This window comes from Montipora capricornis, chromosome 1, assembly GCF_036669925.1.
Source record: "Montipora capricornis isolate CH-2021 chromosome 1, ASM3666992v2, whole genome shotgun sequence".
NCBI classification, from domain to species: Eukaryota; Metazoa; Cnidaria; class Anthozoa; order Scleractinia; family Acroporidae; genus Montipora; species Montipora capricornis.
In genome coordinates this window covers 36,675,913-36,698,412 of record NC_090883.1, presented here as the reverse complement: position 1 = coordinate 36,698,412, position 22,500 = coordinate 36,675,913, and the positions used below count along the sequence as shown (strand labels likewise).

At 41.9% G+C, this 22,500-nt stretch overlaps 1 protein-coding gene across 3 annotated transcripts in view; it reads right to left on the bottom strand.

Annotated features, from left to right (window-relative positions):
- LOC138040977 (uncharacterized) overlaps window positions 1-22,500 on the bottom strand; it is a 32,133-nt gene that overhangs the window by 8,469 nt on the left and 1,164 nt on the right. For all 3 annotated transcript variants that reach the window (XR_011130719.1, XM_068886715.1, XM_068886727.1), the window contains 2 exons: window positions 19,401-19,477; window positions 14,119-18,251 (listed from right to left, as the gene is read on the bottom strand). Coding sequence is in view for 2 of the 3 variants with exons in the window: in XM_068886715.1 (XP_068742816.1) it covers window positions 14,119-18,218 (4,100 nt within the window). In the remaining variant the exon portion in view is untranslated. The remainder of the gene's footprint in view (window positions 1-14,118; window positions 18,252-19,400; window positions 19,478-22,500) is intronic.

The window sequence follows — 22,500 nt, the reverse complement described above, 5'->3', positions numbered from 1 at the left end:
TGTTAGATCAGGGGAATTTGACACAAACTTCCTTAGGTTGAATCCTCCCTCAGCAAGCCTCAGCTTAGACTTCAGATATAGTTCATAAGCAGCGTCAACCTCAGAGGCTCCAGAACTTAGGTCATCGACATAAATCGAGCGAAGAAATTTCTCCACAAACTCAGGATCGGCTTCCTTGTACTGTTCAATGTGATGCTTGATTGTGGCATTTAGCAGAAAAGGACTGGATGAGACCCCAAATAAAACCCGAGTGAACCTCAGAATCACAATTTCTGGCGAGAACTTGTCTATGTCATCCACCCATAGGAATCTTAACACGTCTCGGTCTTCCTCTGTAATTCCCATCATCAGAAACGCCTTTTCCACATCACCCGTCAAGGCCACTTGATTAACGCGGAATCTCAAAAGTACATCAAATATGTTCTCTGCAAGGGGTGGACCAGTGTACACGCAATCATTCAAGGCTACACCATCAGATTTCTAAGCTTGGTTGTTGACTTGTCGGTCCTTATAACTGCATAATGCGGTATATAGTGAACCCTACCAACTTGTCCTTCGCTAGGCTTCTCCACAACTTCAACTATGCCTCTTTGTAGCTGTTCCTTTATTACAGAATCGTATTCCTTCAGGATTTCAGGCTCTTGGCGGAGACGTTTAAGAAGGTTCTCTAGGAGCTTCCTGCTTAGCTCATAGTTGTCTGGAAGACTGGGATGTGGTGTTTTCCAGGGCAGATGGACTTCATATCTGTTGTTCTTAAAGGATATCTGCTCTTGGAATGTTTCATACAATGTCCTTGGTTTAATGCCAAGTGATTCTAGTTCCCAGAATGTCTTTAAATTTCCATCGAGGGTCTCGTTAGTAACATCAACAGGGTTTACTGCACTCTTTAGAACATGTGTTGTGACGAGATTACTTTGGTGCCTGTCAACTTGTATTCCTTCTGGAATTGGACCTGACAACACCCATCCAAGTTTGGTTTCAATAGCAGTGGGGCCATGCTCCCCCCCGTACCACCCTGCCAGACACTAGACTCCAATACTGATCTGATCCAAGCAGAATATCAACCTCAACATTGTCTTCACCAGTACCATAATCCGCAAGTTCGAGTCCCTTTAAATGAGCATATGTGTGGGTAGCTTCTGCAATAGATTGACTCAGCAGAGGATCGCAAATGATGGGAACAAGAAAGGCAAATAGTTCTACACCTTCCCCTTGACCAGTGGCAACACAGAGTCGAACAACATCCACACACTGCCTGTTCTCCTTTGGTGAGCCAAATGTCTTAATGGATATCCTTTGACTGCTTTCAGCTGGTAAATTCAGGTGCTCTCTTAGCCTTGCACTCACATAGGTTCGTTGACTTCCACTATCCAGGATGAGTCGGGCTTTCGCTCTGACTGCTGAGTTTCCTGGCTGGTAGGTTAGTGCATTGGCTGTTTGAAGAAGGACTGGAGTAGAGGCACTGACGTATAAGGCTGTGAGGTTCTGTCTTGAATTCCTCGAATGGTTCTGGATCTGTTCCTGTGTGGGTGCGGCTCTTGAAGAATTTGCGCCAGAGTTGGGGCCACCTTCATTACTGCCTGAGGGACAATAGTTCCCCGATAGCTTCTGAGGATGTTCTTGCTTGGGTGTTGTTCTTGAAATATTAGTACCATTGTTGCCATTGGATGGACAAATGCTGATATGGTGTTTACCCTTACACTTGAAACATTCATGCTTTGAAGGACAGTTTTTGCTGAGATGATCCTTTCTGAGGCAAACAAACATCTTCCTTGTTTGATGAGAATATTCTTGCGGGCGGCAGGATTGGTTACCATTTTGCAGGAGTTAGAGGGATGGCTCTGCTTACAATACGTACAAGTGGGTCCTGAGTGTTTCGTAAATAAGGCAGATGTAGTTGTACGCATCTGGAAATTTGGAAATGCCTGACTTTCAGCTGATAACTGAGACTCATCATGAAGGACTGCACGCTCTCTGGTTTCCAACTCGTTCTCTAATACACGCATAATAGTATCGAGTTGCATTCTTGATCCTTTATTTTTCTACTAATAATCAATCGCAGCTCCTGAGGCAGCTTGTTCATAATAATCGATGATAGTAAACTTCCATAGGAGCCTGAGGGGAGTCCTAGAGACTTAAGGCTTCTTACATGAGACTCTAAAGTGTCATACAGTTCCCTCAGCTTTCTTGGGTCTTCATTAATCACTGGGCTGACATTAACAAGAATATCCATGTGGCGATTTATAGTGTTGTTTGTTTCCAAACCTCTTCTTAAGGATTGCAATTGCTTCTTCATAATTGGATGCGGTGAGAGACAGACCAGAAATGGCATCAAGAGCTGGTTTCATGAGAAGTGAGGTCAAACAATTGAACTTGTCAATAGGAGCCAATCTAGGATTCTTGTGGATAGAGCATTCAAAGGCATCCCAAAAGGTGGGCCATGTACTAACTTCCCCATCAAACATTTTCACGTCCAGTTTAGGTAATTTAACTCGAGGGCCTGTTTCTTGTATGGATGAACTGGCAGCAGGATTACTATTAGGAAGTTGGGCAGAGTGATTTGAGGGTTCAAAATTTCCAGGAACAACTTCTGTAGATACATTAAGCCTTACTGGCAATTCAGTCAGTCAGTTGAGGGTTTAACATCGCTAGAATCAGCAGATACAGAAGGGCTTACCGGTGTCTTGTGTTTTGGCGCGTCCACGTTCTTCGTTGGGGGTCTCGAAGCTTCCAGAAAATCTTCAATCCTTCTAATTGTGAGTTGAATCAATTCATTTACAAGATCTGCTCCGCGGATTTCGTCTTCAGTTTCCTCCTCTTCCACATTTGACAGGATTTCTTCGTCTAAAACCTTCAGGGTTCCCAATTTGGCGCCCAGAGATTCCCTTTGCTGGCGAAGCTTCGACACACGCAGTGTTGGCGCTTTTTTGTACTCGTCCAAGTTAACATCGACGGTCGGGGCATCCAATTGCTCGTTAACTTCATAGGCGATGCGTTTAACGGTGGTTCTGTGTCCTTCGCGCGTAGCCCTTTTCCTTGAAAGTTTCCCTTCGGGTGGCATCACTTGATAGGTAGTCGAGTCCAAGAATGAAGAAATACCCAGAGCAAGTGCGTGTGAACAAGAATTGACCGGTTCAAGAATTATAAACACAAGGAGTATTACCACAGGAATAATCCGGTTCGAAGTAACCATGTATGAGAAAGTAACGCTATAGGGCGTTTCGCTGGATTCATAGGCTCAAATCTTGAAGTTTCACACACTATTCACTGTACATACAACAACTCGAACGAGAACGAACTACAAAACTCACATGATTCGCAAGACGTGTTACTCACGTGACCCGATGTCACGGGTAACACCATACTGTCCGTAACAAAAATAGCATGTGGTACAATGAAACGGCATCACTGCTACGATGAAACAACACACCGGCTACGATATTATGGAGCGTCATTAGTGACAAAATTCACTTTTAGTATTATGAAGTAGTTATGGGGTTATGAGGTAGTTTTCTATTGAAGTAGTTTTGTCATTATGAAGTAGTTATGGGATTATGAAGTAGTTTTGGCATTATGAAGTAGTTGTGGGGTTATGAAGTAGTTTTGGCGTTATGAAGTAGTTTTGGAATTACGATGTAGTCTTGGCATTATGATGTAGTTTTGGTATTATGAAGTAGTTTTGGCATTATGATGTAGGTTTGGTATTATGACGTAGTTTTGGAATTATGATGTAGTTTTGGCATTATGATGGTACCATGATTCTCTGCGAGTGTGCAATCGGGTAGGAGGGGGATCATGGGATAACAAAAAACCCGCGAAATCTGGACATGAAATCAACATGGCAGCCGGCAGTGAAGAGATCGCCGAGTCGCTGAATAAATGTGTTAAAAATCTGGCGACTGCTGCAGAGGCACTTCAAAAGTTAAGAAAGGAAACTGGAAATCAAATGTCTGAGAATAGACTGACAATGGTAAACCGCCCTACTGAGTTGGAGGAACATCGGAAATTGTTTGGATTAAACCTCCGTCTCACTCTAAATCTAAGTTTACCTCGAGTGTGTCATCGCCGTCGAATGTAAAAAGAGGTTCAAGAATGGAAGCTGCAAGGTCTTCATTCCCATCTGTAACACTTGGACCCACAAGTTTTTCCTTTGTGCTAGTAGTATGTGTTCACAAGTTCCAACGACGTGAGAAAAGATGGAGCTTATTGAATCATTTCCAGTATTGAAAGAATGTGGAGGATATGAAATAATGCGATCGGTTGTTGGGTCTTGTAAATTGCTTGAAGTGTTACTTGTTCCTCCTGGATCGGAGGTTACAACGTCCCCTACTTGAAGTCATGCCTTATTCAAGCAAAGGGTTACATAAGACCAATACAGAAACAACTTTCACTAGAGCCACTGTCAGAAAAAGATGATAGCTTCGCTGTAAGTATGACTTCCATATTAATCGTACATGTTAATCAAAATGTGAATTCGTAAAACCATAAGCAGCCCAAGTTCGCGTCACAACAGGCAGCGGTTGAGAATTTTTGATTTCCCATACAAAGTCTTATAACGCGTTTAAATTCTCGACGACTGCCTGTTGTGACGCGAACTTGGGCTGCCAAGTCGATTATGAAGCCTAAAAAACGCTCAATTTAACGTTCATTCAATGAAATGAATAAAACTGACTCACCTCTGGTGTATTCTTGCGCGTTTTGGAGCTTATTTTACCGTTTCGGGAATTCCGTGTCTTCATTGTTCTAAGACGAAGTCAAGGCTGCACACTAAGATTTCGACCGTAGTCAGATCAGAGGCGGTTTTCGCCTCAAAAATCTATCTCAGCCGCGATTTTTTCACGCAAAGCTAAAGCCCCATCTTTTGCGAATCACGGTGAATGTTTCGTCGTCAAAAATCCCCACGCACTTGGCTGGAAATGAGCATTTTCTGCTTCCGATTCCACGATAGCTGTTGAAAATAACAGCTGCTGATTACCAAATTGGTCATGGAGCTTGGGTCCGAGGTCAAATTAACTCCACCCGATGAGGTACAGCCATTTATGTACAACACTTACCCCATCCCCACAGCGCTATGTCATTGGTCGCTAGTAATGGAGCTGTTCGAGAAGCCGCTGTGGGGATGGGGTAAGTGTCGAAATCTTAGTGTGCAGCCTTGACTTCGTCTTAGAACAATGAAGACACGGAATTCCCGAAACGGTAAAATAAGCTCCAAAACGCGCAAGAATACACCAGAGGTGAGTCAGTTTTATTCATTTCATTGAATGAACGTTAAATTGAGCGTTTTTTAGGCTTCATAATCGACTTGGCCGCCCAAGTTCGCGTCACAACAGGCAGCCGTTGAGAATTTAAACGCGTTATAAGACTTTGTATGGGAAATAAAAAATTTTCAACCGCTGCCTGTTGTGACGCGAACTTGGGCTGCCTATGGTTTTACGAATTCACATTTTGATTAACATGTACGATTAATAGTAAGTCATACTTACAGCGAAGCTATCATCTTTTTCTGACAGTGGCTCTAGTGAAAGTTGTTTCTGTATTGGTCTTATGTAACCCTTTGCTTGAAGAAGGCATGACGTCAAGTAGGGGACGTTGTAACCTCCAGGAGGAACAAGTAACACTTCAAGCAATTTACAAGACCCAACAACCGATCGCATTATTTCATATCCTCCACATTCTTTCAATACTGGAAATGATTCAATAAGCTCCATCTTTTCTCGCGTTGTTGGAACTTGTGAACACATACTACTAGCACAAAGGAAAAACTTGTGGGTCCAAGTGTTACGGATGGGAATGAAGACCTTGCAACTTCCATTTTTGAACCTCTTTTTACATTCGACGGCGATGACACACTCGAGGTAAACTTAGATTTAGAGTGAGACGGAGGTTTAATCCAAACAATTTCCGATGTTCCTCCAACTCAGTAGGGCGGTTTACCATTGTCAGTCTATTCTCAGACATTTGATTTCCAGTTTCCTTTCTTAACTTTTGAAGTGCCTCTGCAGCAGTCGCCAGATTTTTAACACATTTATTCAGCGACTCGGCGATCTCTTCACTGCCGGCTGCCATGTTGATTTCATGTCCAGATTTCGCGGGTTTTTTGTTATCCCATGATCCCCCTCCTACCCGATTGCACACTCGCAGAGAATCATGGTACCATCATAATGCCAAAACTACATCATAATTCCAAAACTACGTCATAATACCAAAACTACATTATAATGCCAAAACTACTTCATAATACCAAAACTACATCATAATGCCAAGACTACATCGTAATTCCAAAACTACTTCATAACGCAAAAACTACTTCATAACCCCACAACTACTTCATAATGCCAAAACTACTTCATAATGCCAAAACTACTTCATAATCCCATAACTACTTCATAATGCCAAAACTACTTCATAATGCCAAAATTACTTCAATAGAAAACTACCTCATAACCCCATAACTACTTCATAATACTAAAAGTGAATTTTGTCACTAATGACGCTCCATACGATATAGCATTATCGGGCACGATCTAGCAGCATCGCCATTACGATAAGACAACATATCGGGTACAATAGAGTATCTCTAACCTGCGATCAGGCCCATTTTTAGCTTTGCCCATATGTTCTCTTATATATGTCGTCGTTCGCTAAAATTGGGCCTGACCAAAAGTCTCTCAAGAATTCCGGACGGTCGGCCAAATTTTGGCCGATCAAACTCGTGATCTCATTGGCTGTTAAAACGCCGGAAGAGAAAATGCCATAGTGATTGCGCGGAGCTCTCGCGAAGTTCTCGCGACTAATTCGCCATAAGCGTACGAAGAAATCTGCTGCCTAGCTTTTGTTCTTACAATGACGTGGACGGTGAAACTAGATTTTATTTGTATAAATGGAGATGTGCCATCTGAAACATCTCAGAACTTGTCCAGAATCCGGTTTGAATCTCTGGAAAGAGTGAAATTAGCGATTCCGTTAATTGTAGAACTCTGTGGCCAAGTGGTTGAAAGTACTTTGGCACAAACGTCCCTGATGTTTTCAAAGCTAAATTGCTGGTTCTTTTAAATGGCAATGAAAGCCGATGCATATTGGTTTCCTGGTTGAGACAAAGGACATAAATATCAACATGAGGAGATGCTGATAAAATCGCAAGTTACGCGAATGCATGTTTTGAATAAATGTGTATCAAACGGCTTTATTTGATTACTTGCTGTACCTGACAAGGTTTATTTGTACAATTTGGAGTCAAGATTGCTTCATAATATTTCCAGTTGAGTTGACTTAAAACTCGCAGTCCAGGAACTAAAATGGAATGTTCCTAGTGAGACCGCTTGTACAAAATAAAAGAAACTTTGCGAGTACGCGAGTCCATCTTTAATACTGTTCGTACTCTATGAAAAAATTAACGGCTAAGCTCACTTATCATGCTTTTTTTAGAGGGTCGTGTTGCCAGCGCGCGGTCAAATTCAAATGGACCAATCAGAGTTGAGGATGAAACCACCTTGCGAGCGGCCGTTGTTGACTGCCCGGTCACAAGCCTCTGAGGAAAGCCGAAGATGTGAATTTTAAGGCTAAGTTTTCGTTCGTCACGAGTCTTTCGGCCCCTGAAACACACGTATTTGGAGTAAAATTTATTGGACTTTATGGAACTGTTGTTTTTATTGCGATTCGGGACTTTTCCTGTTGAGGAGAAAACAAATTTGTGGAGTGAGGTCTGGCCAGCGATGGATGGAGTGGTCGGCCTTCCTATTCTTTTAGTAACGGTTTCCGGATAACTTCACTAAACGGCGTCAGAATGGCTCTAAACTCGGCACAAAAGACAAGTTAGTCACACATTTGAGGTAGGAAAACTTTAGTTCAAATGAGATAGTTATTTACACAATTTTTTTACGATCAGGGATTTTCCCATACAATTCTCTATATACACAAGCTGTCGCACACACCACGTATTCTCAGCTTGGGGAGCCTGTGCTCTGTATTGCAATTTTTGGTATCTTTAGAAGCTCTGATAAGGTTACACGAGGCCTGGAAGACCAGAACAGAAACGAAAGGAGAGAACGACAACGACAAAACAGAATACCAGTTACTCCACAATTGTTTCCTTGGGCACTAAACCGTTTGTTATTTTTACGGATGCATTATTTAAAGCGGATGCGTATTTTAAAAGGTGTTTTAATCGGTTCTTCCTTTGTTCAGGAATGAAAATCGAATTTTTATTGTCAAGTGGAATTAAATAACAATTATCTTTACTCTTTTGGACATAAGGAAAAAGTTGATTTGTTTGTTTGTTTTGCTCTAAAATGCGAGCGAACAAGTGCTTTTTTAATCCGTTTGCCCAAATGGTTTTCGTTGTGCCTCGACAGTGACAAGAAAATTTTGCCCTTTTGTTATAAACACTTAATCAAAATGAGTTCTCATAAAATTGGGGGGAAATCTCACTAGCTTGTGTTTTCAGAACTTTGTTTAAAGCACCTAAACGTTATTTAAGTGTTGGAGCGGATCTTTGTTCCATTGCCGTATTTTGCCGATTCTTGTTCCAAGCCAACCTGGCGTGTTTCAATGAAATACATCAAAATGTGAATGATCTCGTTTTCAGAGATAAAGTGGAATAAAGTACTTCAGTAAAACTCTTCTTTGACCTTGAACTAAAAAAATTATTACTGTGGTATTCCACAAATGTAGTCCAAAAGGCTACCTTTTTTTATGTTACAATATGTTGTCAATATGCAGTTCAATTCCATATTCCAAAGTTCGGCATAACTACAGAATACAGGGCCAATTTTCTAGGTATATTTGTTGAGCCGGCTCGGTGGCTCGCCAGTCAGTAGTCTTTACGTATACGTTGCGCTGGCTCGGCGGCTCGCCAGTCGTTTTGAACGTCAAAAGATCGAGTGGCCCGGGTGGCTCGCCAGTCGTTTTGAATGTCGAAAGATCAAGCGGCTCGCCAGTTGTCTTCGCTCTATTAAAATGACGAAATTCCGATTCCAAAGACCAAATTGTTGAGCCGGCTCGGTGGCTCGCCAGTCGCCTTGAATATCTAAAGACCGCGTGGCTCGGTGGCTCGGTGGCTCGCCAGTCAGTAGTCTTTACGTATAAGTTGCGCTGGCTCGGCGGCTCGCTAGTCGTTTTGAACGTCAAAAGATCGAGTGGCCCGGCGGCTCGCCAGTCGTTTTGAATGTCGAAAGATCAAGCGGCTCGGCGGCTCGCCAGTTGTCTTCGCTCTATTAAAATGACGAAATTCCGATTCCAAAGACCAAATTAAGTTCCTTTCGCTTTGTTTACCTACCAACGATTTCCGTCGCCATTTTGTTTATTTTACTATTGCCAGACTCTCCCTGATCATTTTATGAATTCGTGTCCAGGATTGCGCTTCTTTAGGGACCAGTTCCCCTTTGGGTCAAAACATTTTCACATTGACCAACTAATACATGATCAAAATTTTATTGATGCACTACACGCTGTCACCAGGAGACAGCTTCTCTTTAGGGATTAGGTCAAAGTACTCTTTTAACATTTTAGCTTTCAATTTGCGATTTGGTTAACCACACTTTTTATGAAATCGCCTTAAGAATATAGCACTCGTTTACTGATTAAGCCTAAGCGCTTGTTTCAGTGATTTGATCGAAGCACTCTTTTAATTAACATTTTAGCTTTCAATTTGCGGTTTGGTTAACTACACTTTTTATGGGATCGTCTGAAGAATATAGCACTCGTTTACTGATTAAGCCTAAGCGCTTGTTTCAGTGATTAGGTCGAAGCACTCTTTTAATTAACATTTTAGCTTTCAATTTGCGATTTGGTTAACCACACTTTTTATGAAATCGCCTGAAGAATATAGCACTCGTTTACTGATTAAGCCTAAGCGCTTGTTTCAGTGATTTGATCAAAGCACTCTTTTCATTAACATTTTAGCTTTCAATTTGCGATTTGATTAAGCCTGATTAAGCCTAAGCGCTTGTTTTAGTGATTAGGTCGAAGCACTCTGTAAAGTCAGTTTTAGCTTTCAATTTACGGTTTGGTTAACTACACTTTTTATGAGATCGTCTGAAGAATATAGCACTCGTTTACTGATTAAGCCTAAGCGCTTGTTTCAGTGATTACGTCGAAGCACTCTTTTAACATTTTAGCTTTCAATTTACGGTTTGGTTAACTACCTTTTTATGACATCGTCTGAAGAATATAGCACTCGTTTCACTGATTAAGCCTAAGCGCTTGTTTGAGTGATTACGTCAAAGCACCCTTTTAACATTTTAGCTTTCAATTTACGGTTTGGTTAACTACACTTTTTATGAGATCGTCTGAAGAATATAGCACTCGTTTACTGATTAAGCCTAAGCGCTCGTTTCAGTGATTACGTCGAAGTTCAAATTTTAGCTTTCAATTTGCGGTTTGGTTCACCACACTTTTTATGAGATTGTCTGAAGAATATATAGCACTCGTTTACTGATTAAGCCTAAGCGCTTGTTTCAGTGATTAGATAGAAATTCAAATTTTACCTTTCAATTTTATACCTGCCAACTCTCACGCCTTAGGCGTGAGGCTCACGCCTGCGGGTTGAAAACTTCGATCTCACGCCGGCTCACGCTTGCGGGCCAATTTCTCACGCCTGATTGAAAAATGTAAGTTGTTGCCGTCTTGCTTGACACAATTTCCAAACATATGTTAACTCAGACCCACGTAAGGAACCAAAACCATGTGTAAAATGAATAAATGACGATACCTTCCTCGTGAAACGCACTGGGAGCGGGCTCGCGTTTATACGCGTCCTAAGACTGGGACTGAGAAATGCGAGGGCTGTTTTCGCTTTCGTCACAGTATGCAAATTTGGAAGACTTCGGACGTCTTCGGAAGACTTCAGACTTCTTCGGAAGACTTCGGACTTCTTCGGGAATCTTCGGAAATGATCGTGTCGTCTTCAAAAGTCCCAGCACTCCCAGGATAAAAATCTCACGCCTATATCTCAGAAAAAGTTGCCAGGTATACAATTTGCGGTTTGGTTAACCACACTTTTAATGACATTGTCTGAAGAATATAGCACTCGTTTACTGATTAAGCCTAAGCGTTGTTTTAGTACTTAGGTCGCAGAACTATTTTAAAATTTCGCTTTCAATTTACGGTTTGCTTAACCACACTTTTTATGAGATTGTCTGAAGAATGTAGCACTCGCCGAGCCACTCTCTTATATATCTATGGCATGTTCTTAAGGCACTAAAGCCACTGCCGAGCCGGCGAGCCGCCGAGCCGCTCTCTTATATATCTATGACATGTTCTTAAGGCACTAAAACCACTGCGGAGCCGCAGAGCCGCTCTCTTATATATCTATGACATGTTCTTAAGGCGCTAAAACCACTGCGGAGCCGGCGAGCCGCCGAGCCGCTCTCTTATATATCTATGACATGTTCTTAAGGCACTAAAGCCACTGCCGAGCCGGCGAGCCGCCGAGCCACTCTCTTATATATCTATGACATGTTCTTAAGGCGCTAAAACCACTGCCGAGCCGGCGAGCCGCCGAGCCACTCTCTTATATATCTATGACATGTTCTTAAGGCACTAAAACCACTGCCGAGCCGCAGAGCCGCTCTCTTATATATCTATGACATGTTCTTAAGGCACTAAAGCCACTGCCGAGCCGGCGAGCCGCCGAGCCACTCTCTTATATATCTATGACATGTTCTTAAGGCGCTAAAACCACTGCCGAGCCGGCGAGCCGCCGAGCCACTCTCTTATATATCTATGACATGTTCTTAAGGCACTAAAACCACTGCCGAGCCGCAGAGCCGCTCTCTTATATATCTATGACATGTTCTTAAGGCACTAAAGCCACTGCCGAGCCGGCGAGCCGCCGAGCCGCTCTCTTATATATCTATGACATGTTCTTAAGGCACTAAAACCACTGCGGAGCCGCCGAGCCGCTCTCTTATATATCTATGACATGTTCTTAAGGCGCTAAAACCACTGCGGAGCCGGCGAGCCGCCGAGCCGCTCTCTTATATATCTATGACATGTTCTTAAGGCACTAAAGCCACTGCCGAGCCGGCGAGCCGCCGAGCCACTCTCTTATATATCTATGACATGTTCTTAAGGCGCTAAAACCACTGCCGAGCCGGCGAGCCGCCGAGCCACTCTCTTATATATCTATGACATGTTCTTAAGGCACTAAAACCACTGCCGAGCCGCAGAGCCGCTCTCTTATATATCTATGACATGTTCTTAAGGCACGAAAGCCACTGCCGAGCCGGCGAGCCGCCGAGCCGCTCTCTTATATATCTATGACATGTTCTTAAGGCACTAAAACCACTGCGGAGCCGCCGAGCCGCTCTCTTATATATCTATGACATGTTCTTAAGGCGCTAAAACCACTGCGGAGCCGGCGAGCCGCCGAGCCGCTCTCTTATATATCTATGACATGTTCTTAAGGCACTAAAGCCACTGCCGAGCCGGCGAGCCGCCGAGCCACTCTCTTATATATCTATGACATGTTCTTAAGGCGCTAAAACCACTGCCGAGCCGGCGAGCCGCCGAGCCACTCTCTTATATATCTATGACATGTTCTTAAGGCACTAAAACCACTGCCGAGCCGCAGAGCCGCTCTCTTATATATCTATGACATGTTCTTAAGGCACTAAAGCCACTGCCGAGCCGGCGAGCCACCGAGCCGCTCTCTTATATATCTATGACATGTTCTTAAGGCACTAAAGCCACTGCCGAGCCGGCGAGCCGCCGAGCCGCTCTCTTATATATCTATGACATGTTCTTAAGGCACTAAAGCCACTGCCGAGCCGGCGAGCAGCCGAGCCACTCTCTTATATATCTATGGCATGTTCTTAAGGCACTAAAGCCACTGCCGAGCCGGCGAGCCGCCGAGCCACTCTCTTATATATCTGACATGTTCTTAAGGCACTAAAACCACTGCCGAGCCGGCGAGCCACTTGAGAGAGATAGACCTTGAAAAGTGGCCCTGTATTCTGTAGTTGCTCCCAAAGTTCAAAGTCCACCATTCCGTGACCCAACCACATGACTTAAGTGCGATCGTAGAATTGGCCACTATCAAAAATACCAAAATACTCTTCGTTTGTCCCTCCGAAATTTTGCATTAGCTTCTCTTGGGACCGTCGTAAGTCCCAAGAGAAGTTGGAAACAATGCTTATGCAAAATTTGGAGGGACAAACAAAGAGTATTATGGTATTTTTGATAGTGGCCAATAGTTGCTGACGTTAAATTATAAAAGTATTTCATTAGCCCGGTGCGATATCTTACAGAGTGATACGATAACCGAATAACCGAATATTGCGTGCAACGAAAACACCGTGACAAAAATTCGTTTCCGGTCCACCCCCCCCCGCTTGTCAAGCAGCCTTTCGTGGTCCAGTGGTCATTGTGATCGCCTCTGCATGACGAGATACCGAGGTTCAAATTCTACTCGGGGTTTGCTCATCAGGGCGCTTCCCTTTTGTCAGAACTAGCCGGTTAGATCCGTCAGTTTGCAAAGAAAATGCAACAATTTGCATAACAATCCCTCGCATTCCTCCAGGGGTTTCAATAACTTCTGAAATAGCCGTCCATGATAGCCCATTGAAGGCGGCAGTTTGACAAGTTTATGATAGCATTTTTAGTGAAAATCAAGGCAAACTAGCCGGCGGTGTGAGGCAAAGCAGGCGGCGGTATACCACCGGTAACCGGCTTCTATTGAAACCCCTGCATTCCTCTAAAGGAGTATATATCATCCTGAAAGTGTGCTAATTTGAAGGCGTTGTAGAGTTAATTTTTCCAAATGCACTCTCTAGCCGGTCACCACTGTCAAATGGAAAGCGTCCTTAGTATCAATAAATGAATAAATATATTAATAAAATATCTCCATCATAATTGAAGACATGAATTACTATAATAACTACTGTATTACACACTTTTGTCCTTCGAACAAAGTATAAAAAACACACTTCCAAGGAATCCCTAACAATCTGAACAATAGATAACAATGGTTTGTTCTTTATAGGTAGGTTGGCTAAGATACGGGCGAGTCGTGTGCTCATTTGCTAGTATCCGCTCATGGTGCTACAGTGGGAACAGTATTTGAAACACCAAATATATTTTTAAAATACTTGGCTCTCAAACAATAAATCGACAACTTACTTTTTTGCCTCGCTGTTGTGTCTCTCCTTTCCCGGGCGGTTTACCTTGATAAGTTTTACGTCCAACCCTTTGTTTGAACAAAGGGCAATGAGACCCGTTCTAGGACAAGTTGCTAAAAGACAGGACTCATTAACAATGTCCCAATCACAATACATTTCACAAAGTATACCCCCAGACTTAACGTTGAACAGACGAAGGAGGAGGTTTTTTGAGAAAGCTAAACTGAGAGAGAGACAGTCCTCGTCACTCATGAATTTATAATCAAACAACAGCATATAAGACCTTTCAGAAAGCACGTTACCAGAAACTGCATCGAGAAGGTACACGCAGTGTCCCCTACAAGCAGCAATAAATTGACCCCCAGGGGAAAAAGACCCCTCCACAGAACTGAACAAATTGGTATCCGGGAGTGCACGCCACAGTGGTTCGCTTTTACCCAGTTGCTTCAATTCAATGAACTCTTCTCTGTGGTCAGTCGTGGCAAACAGCTGGAGGTCCTTGTGCAAGGCAAGCAATTTTCCTTGAGGTAGTTTAAACGTTTCCACATTCTCTCCACTAACAATATCCAATATTATCCCATCTTGCGTTTCAAATGTTACGCATGCCACCTGATCATCTGAAATAGGAAAGACAGCATCCACGCCAAACATCCACCGATGCTTGCAGATTGACAAATCAAAGTTCCACAGCTCAAGTGTTCTGTCCGTGGCACACAAAATGCCTTCTTTTAAAGCTTCAAAATCACGAAAGAAGACACTCTCCAACTGTCCCTTAAGTTCCCCCTTCGAAACGTCCCATGCCATAATTCGCTCTCCGGGGAAATCGTCAACCACTCTTGCATAAACAATCTCGCCGGTTAACGAAAATCGGAGAGATAAAACATTTTGGAACTGTGCCACTGTATTTTTCCTTAAAAGAGATTGCCTATCAAGCACTACGTCAGAAGATTGGCACGGATCCTGCAAACTCAGAGGATCTCCCAACAAAAAGCCACCCATTCTATGGGGTTCTAACTCAAAGGAGTTCCAACTGGGAACATCAGCGACTTTCATCGAATAGTCATGCTTAGGCCCATCATTTACTCTTAAACAAAACCTTTCGACGTCATTGACCAAAAAATTACCTCGCTTAAGACATAAAGACCAAAGAAACCGACTGTCCGGCGAGAACCTAATCATTCCACAAACACACCCTAAGTCTGCCTCTGCTAAAGGTGAAAAACCATTTACCCGGTCAACCAAACAAACTGAGCCCGTTGAATGGGAAATTGCCACGAGCCTTCCATCTCGGGACATCGCAAACGACAAAATATCGTTGTCTCTGTTAAGACGATCAATCTCCCTGCCACTGTTTAGATTCCACACCATCAGACATTTTGCATTGTCGGGACAATCAGTTAACATGTCGTCGCCACAAATAGAACAGACAGAAAAACTGCAATTACTGGTAGGAAAAAGCGGCTTTAAGTTCCCATTTAAGGAATAAGCATGGCTTAAAGCTCCTGGCAAGATGACATCCTTGGTGGGATGAAATACCACTGAACGGTAAAAAGCATAAACTGGTTTGTATGGATCAACGGTATTAATTATTCTAAATGCACGATCGATGCACATTCCATAGTGTTTCGGTTTGGCACAACGTTTCCATTTGAGGTTACCAGAATCAAGTGACCACAATTGAATGGTTGCATCGAAGCATTCACACACTATGTACTCTAAGCCAGGGGACACATCAAAACAAGCCACGCATGATGAAAAAAAAAAACTATCTTGAACAGCTCCTTGAGGGACATTTTTAGTTAAGTACTCCATGTAAGGTTTATCGGAATATTTGGTCTCCAGAAGCTGTCGAGAGTCACAAGATAGTTTACTGCTTCCCTCATTTAACAGAGATTGAAAGATAGTAAAAGGATATTCCTGTAAGACTGTACGGTTCCTCTTTAAAACAATCAATAGTGACGAAAGGGTTTCATGACACTCGGTAGATACCATTTCCAAACCACCATATTTCATTACACAAACAATATCTTCCGTGGCTGCTGCAATGTTTATACAAATCTTTGCGTACAAAACCTCTGGGTCTAACACATAGTTTCCAACCACCTCCTCAAGGCTGCAGGATCTCTTGTCCTGGTCCAACTGTAGCATGTGCTGAACACCATGTTCCAAGGCATACCTTGTAGTGTCAGCGAAGGATTGTGAGTTGCTAACACCTTTTCTCTTTAACTCGTCGAATTCGTTAGAGCAAAGAGTAGAAAGGATCTTATGGCCTTCAGTTTCCTCCACACTGAAAATGTGCTGCTTGTAGCGTGACTTGTCTGTCAACCAGTCCTTGACTGATTTATGAAAGAAATGAATACGGTCATCGAGAACAGGAAGGAGTGATGACACAATGGCAATGGCTTTGCTCGCCTTTCGCATAACAATCGTGGACAAGACGTTCTTGCACAACAAATTAGGAACAAAACCCAATGGCAGTGGTTCCCTTGCAGCTGCAATTGCACTCAGAAAACAAAGAAATTGCTCTTCTGTTATGTTCAGTTCCTTACACAAGTCTTGTTCCAACCGTTGGAAATACGACTGGTAAACAGACGAGATGCCCGACGGAAGGGTCTTCTCCAGTTGTTCCAAGGTAAGAACGCTTGGAAACTTAGCCCTTATAAAATCTACCAAAAACTGGGCACACAGAAAGACTCCCTCTGACTTTTGCACGAGATCATCTAAGACAAGCTCGGGCCTTTCAACTTCCAATAAATCGCTTAGACTCCGTTCAAAGTAAAAACGAATGTCCTTCAAGTTGTCTTCATCTTTTGGCTCCAGTCGCAGTGGAAGCAAATCCTTCAGGCTGTCCCAAATGTCAACTTCAGGTCGCGTCGTCACAAAAAATCGAAGCCAAAGTGGCAGATTCTTAAACAACCTGGATATTACGTCAAGAAGCTCATTTCGCCCTTGGTATTGACTTTCATCTAAAGCATCTATTACCACGAGAGATGTAAAACCTGGATCTGCTACCATGTTCAGAGGTTCTAAAAAAAGCAAATAAAAGAGATCTACCACTTCCATGTCGTTGATCTCAACACCTAAATTTCCAGAAAACTGTTCCACAAGAGCTTTCTTGTACTCTGGAATACAGCATGAGAGGTGACAAGCTAAAGACTGCATCATCACCTTGGGATTCCTGTGGCGTGCTCTGTCATGGTGACAAAAATGGCTCCCCGCCAATCTGCCAGCTTCTTGCATTCTTCTGCACATCTCAGCAGCGATGACAGATTTCCCCATCCCTGTATTTCCACTGAGCACCAAGACACGATTTGGAGAGCTTCCATCATCCAACCACCTGTTGATTTCAGCAAAGAAAGACTCACGGGTTCCTTCTAAGTATCTCTTTGTATAATCTCTGACATCACGTTGGGTGTCAAGCCTTGCAAGTTTCTTTCGGATTTTATCCTCCTGATCGGTGTCGTATTGTGTCTCACGGATTTCAGTAACAATTCGATGAACGTCCTCAATCCTGGACTTGAGATCCCTTTCACTCTCTGCCCATTCCCGTAAGGCATCAAGATAGTCCTCCTCCCCACATCGCTCTGCCTTAAATCGATCAATCTCTGCCTGACTTAAACCAAGAGACACTAAAGTAGCACTTATTTCCTTCCACAGAGCATTGAATGTTGGTGCATCCACACCAGTGGTTGTCACATGCCCATACACTTGATTACGGAAAAACTTGATGCGGGCAAGGTCTGCCTCTGGAGTGGTGTCACTTGCGGCTGGTTTGCGATGCCATCCTGTGTGGGGAGGGGTAAGTCCACAAATGTTGGTCAGAAGGAGGAAAAGCAGAGTTATATCAAAGGTGTTGGAGTCTGGAGCAACTCCGCCACCAGGGAACAGCTTGTCCCACTGGTGACCATTGAGAATTCTTCTATGTAAAAGGTTGACAAGAGTGGTATAACAGGCATTAAGATCAGCTGCTAAGTTTGCAGGAGGGTGATGAGTGTCAAAAACATTTCTCAGTACAGTTGTTCCACCATCAATAATAAGTCGACTGAGCTTAGCTCCATTTGTCTTATCCTCAGAGCTGGCCAAGGGACCAGGTGTGGCCATTGTAATCCAAACTAACGATTTTTCACATTGTATCTGAATGGAGAAGAACAATAATATTACGGTAATCAATAATTATTGCCCAATTGGTTTCCATTGACTCATCACCAGGGACTGATTAAAAGAGTGATTAAAATTACCAGCAGCTACTATCTTTAATTAAGGAGTGTAACTGCAGTATGTACGATTCACCAAAACAAAAAGCTAAGAAATCAAGGATTTCCTTTGGCTAATACACCTTATTCCAAAATGGCCACTGATTTATGCGGATACAAATTGGCCCTTGTTGCCTCGTTCAAGATAAAATATTCTTTTGAATTTTAACCTTAAGAACGAGGCATCAAGGGCTTATTTGAATAAAAACAATAAAATACTTAAGGACGGTGCCTACTAATTCAAAGGTATTTTTGCGCGGGTTCCTGAATGTGCGGGAAAAGCTGATCTTAACAAGTGGTATTGAAATCCAAAAAGAAAATTGGGGGTAACCACGCATTTTTCGAAGATATTTAATCAACAATATTTGTAAAAAGCTTTAAAATACAAAGCAATGTATGGCGTTCTTTGCCAAATTAAAGCTTAATTATCTCTTAAAAATGCATGGTTACCCCCAATTTTCTTTTTGGATACCAAGAGCTCTTGCTAAGTTCTGCTTTCTTCGCATAGTTTTGAACCGCGCAAAAATATCCCTGTATCAATAAGCACCACCGATAGGAAATCCGAGTATCTCGAGATGCGCAGAACGTATGCGCAATAACAATAGTAGGCACCGTCCTTAAATGGTGGCCATTTTGGAATAAGGTGTATACTTATAAAATAAACTGCCTTGATTTACAAGTGACTACAAAACTTCAAAGATGTCTGCCAATGCAGAAAAACAATAGGGAATGACAAGGCACACAATCGAGTCATGCAGAATTTTTAACCCATTGGAACCTTATCCAGACATTTATATTGTGGGAAGGATGGAATATTGGCACTTGTAAGAATGAAAGATGTTGGGGGCTAGCAGGAAAAACAAGGTAAGACTGCTAACAGGAAGCTTGCTCTTTTGTTCCCTCTACATCAACTTTTAAACAAGCTTTTTGTTACATTTTTCAAAATTTTCAAACTTAGTGACTGCATGAACTTAAAACAATTGTGTGCTTGAGGTTAACACAGTAAGTTCAGCTTAACTAACCTGCTTACCTATAAAATGGCATTACACTGTATAAACAAATCATGTAACACTTTGGCTTCCTGTTTCAAAGCTCCCTAAAATGCAGCTGAAATAGAAATCAGGAGTATCATGTTGCTGACTGATAAAAAATATGAACACAGAGTCTCACAATAATAATTAATATCTTAAAAATAGTTTAAAATTACCTTGTTAGAAACTACTTCATAGCACATTATTATACACAAAAATGCAAGAGCCATTTATACAAATATATATAGAAATAGCTCAAGAATTACCTTAAATTATGTTAACATTAGACTTGACCAATCAAATTGTCAAAACTACAATTATCGGAAAAACCAAACACACACTTCCAAGACTACATGTATTCCTTCATTAGCTAATAAATTTATACAGGATTGCAAAAACTAATATTATCAAAAGTGAGAACTAAAAGACATTCATTTTTTTTATTCGGCTGATGATCCATTCAAAACATCCATCCCTTCACTAATGAAATTTCGTTTTGCAGCTTTGTTGCAAGATCTTGGAACAAACACATTAAATCCTTAGACTGCCTATAGGACCGTTGCAAATGTTTATCAGATCTATTGAACTGTTTCCTGGATTGGATGCATAGCTAAAGGAAATAATGCAAATATCCAGTACTTTATCACTACAATTAAGGCTAATTAAGTTTATTTGATCTTACTATCCTGCAAGTATCTCAAAAACATACTTCAACAGCTGTTTTTAGAACATAATTACAATCAACACTATGTACTGTGTGTACAAGTTACAAACTTTCCTGATATACCAGATGATATCTAAGATGCTCCTGATTTTAGTTTTAATGATATATCTACTGAATTTGTACGTAAGGGGTTGTATTCACTGCATTTAAGTAAATCCTGTAGTTTCCTGAAATGTTCTTGCCTCCTTGTTGACTTATGTCTTTAACCGCTCTTTGCATTCTTGTCAAATTCCTAATTAATAGAAATGTGCTACTACGAAAATCACCGATCTGTGGAATTGGCGGGAATTTACATGTCTCTGTCCCACCCACTTTCACTTGTAAATAGTTCAAATTTTTTAGAGGCATTGGCATAACTGAGCGCATGTGGACAGCTCTATAACTATGGAAAAGCTCTCGGAGAAGACTTGAGAATGAAGGTTATACAAGACATTGTTGGAAAAGAGAGAGACTTCACTACAGGTTTCTTCCGTGGAAGTTTTTCTGTGATTGCCAGGGAAAACAGAGCTAAATATTTTGAAAGCGTATTTTTCCATTGCTACAGTCGTTCCAGTACACCTTAAAGGCCCACCTTCAACAGGCAGGCTATTCCACCATTTGTTTTTGTTATGGAAATTTGCATTGCTTTTCGCAGCTCTATGATTGGGTTAAAGGTGGGCCTTGAAGCCCGTGGGAAAGGAATTTCATTAAAATGTTTAATTAGAGTGGGCGGGGCAGTGACTCAGTAATTTGGGCCTGTTCCACTGATCGGTGATTTTCCTAGTACAGCGACTCCTTTAGATAAATCATTGTCTGATCCTAGTAATTTAAGACCCATTTCTGTGCTTCCCATGGTAATGAAGATTTTTGAACAGGCAGCCAACAAGCAAGTTTATGGTCATCTTACTATTAACAACTTATTCTCACCATACCAATCTGGATTCAGACAAAGCCATTCCACTAGCTCTGCTCTTTTGGATGTTAGCAACTATATTATACTGACGAATATTGACGAAGGCAATGTAACGGGAGCTGTGTTTTTAGACATTAGCAAAGCTTTCAATTTGATCAACCACTCTTAACTTAAAACAAAGCTTGCTAAGGTTGGTATTGGAGGGCCTGCTTTGGACTGGTTTGCTAACTATCTACAGAATAGATTGCAGGTTGTCTCACTTAGTGGTACTATACCTGGCCGTTTAGATCTTTCTCTGGGTGTGCCCCAGGGTTCTATTTTAGGACCGCTTCTTTTTCCTATATTTGTTGATGATCTTTCCCTTAATGTCTATCAATGTAAACTGATTCTTTATGCCAACGATACTGCTCTGTTTTATGCTGGCAAGGATAGCCATTCTGTTCATTCTGCTCTTTCGAAACTTCCTTAAAAGTCAGTTATTACTGTCCGGACAAGTACCGTAAATCCTCTATTAAGCCCGCCGGGGGCTTATTTTTTTCAAGCATTTTTGAGAGGGGGGGGGGGGGTTAAAAGAGAAGGGGGGGTTTATTTAATTAATTTTAGCGAAATGCATCACCTGTAGCAAAAATACCGTGGTATGAGACAGAGTAGACTTACGCATTGTACAATTAAAGTCACTGGCAAACTAGAGCGCAAAATTGAGACAGTTAAGCATATGAAGTTGGAGGTCATGCCGCCGAAGACCAAAAACAATATGAACTTCCAGCCTAAAAATCATAACTGATCAGTCCACGTTAATCGTTAATTTTTTTGTGAAGAATAAGGGATTGGGGGAGGGGGAGAGGGGGGGGGGGAGGTTATTTGAGAGGGGGGGCTTAATAGAGGATTTACGGTACTTGAAATCACAGTTATTATGAAGTATCTTGGATTACAGAATTGGCAGAGCCACATAGACTGTCTTGCTTTGAAAAACTTCTTAGATTGCAAAAGCACAGTGCCCACCTTATACTCTGTTTGTATCTAGTGCTTTCACTCATATGATCAGTAATCTTGTTTTTCCATCAAAACAAAAGAAAACCTTTGCATGATAATTAAGGAAAATAGAGCTTAATTCCCAGAGAATTAGTTGGGTACACCAATATGGCCGCAGTGACATCATAGGAAAACACTCCATTGGCAGTTGCATGAATGCTTGTCTGTTTTTAAGTGCTTAAATGGCTATTTCCCTTCTTATCTTAATAAATAAATTTATCCATGACCATAATACTTGAAGACCCTGTGATATTCGTATGTCAAGCATTTCATCTCAATCTCGTTTGAGATCATTTTCTTATTCAGCTGCCAAACTGTATAAACTGTATGCATCTTGACATTTCAATCAAACGCTCTCAATCTATTAATAATTTTGTGAATAATTATTGGAGTAAATTATTCTCCTAATTAGATAGCATGAGATGTTACTTATATTTTAGAGGTATAATTA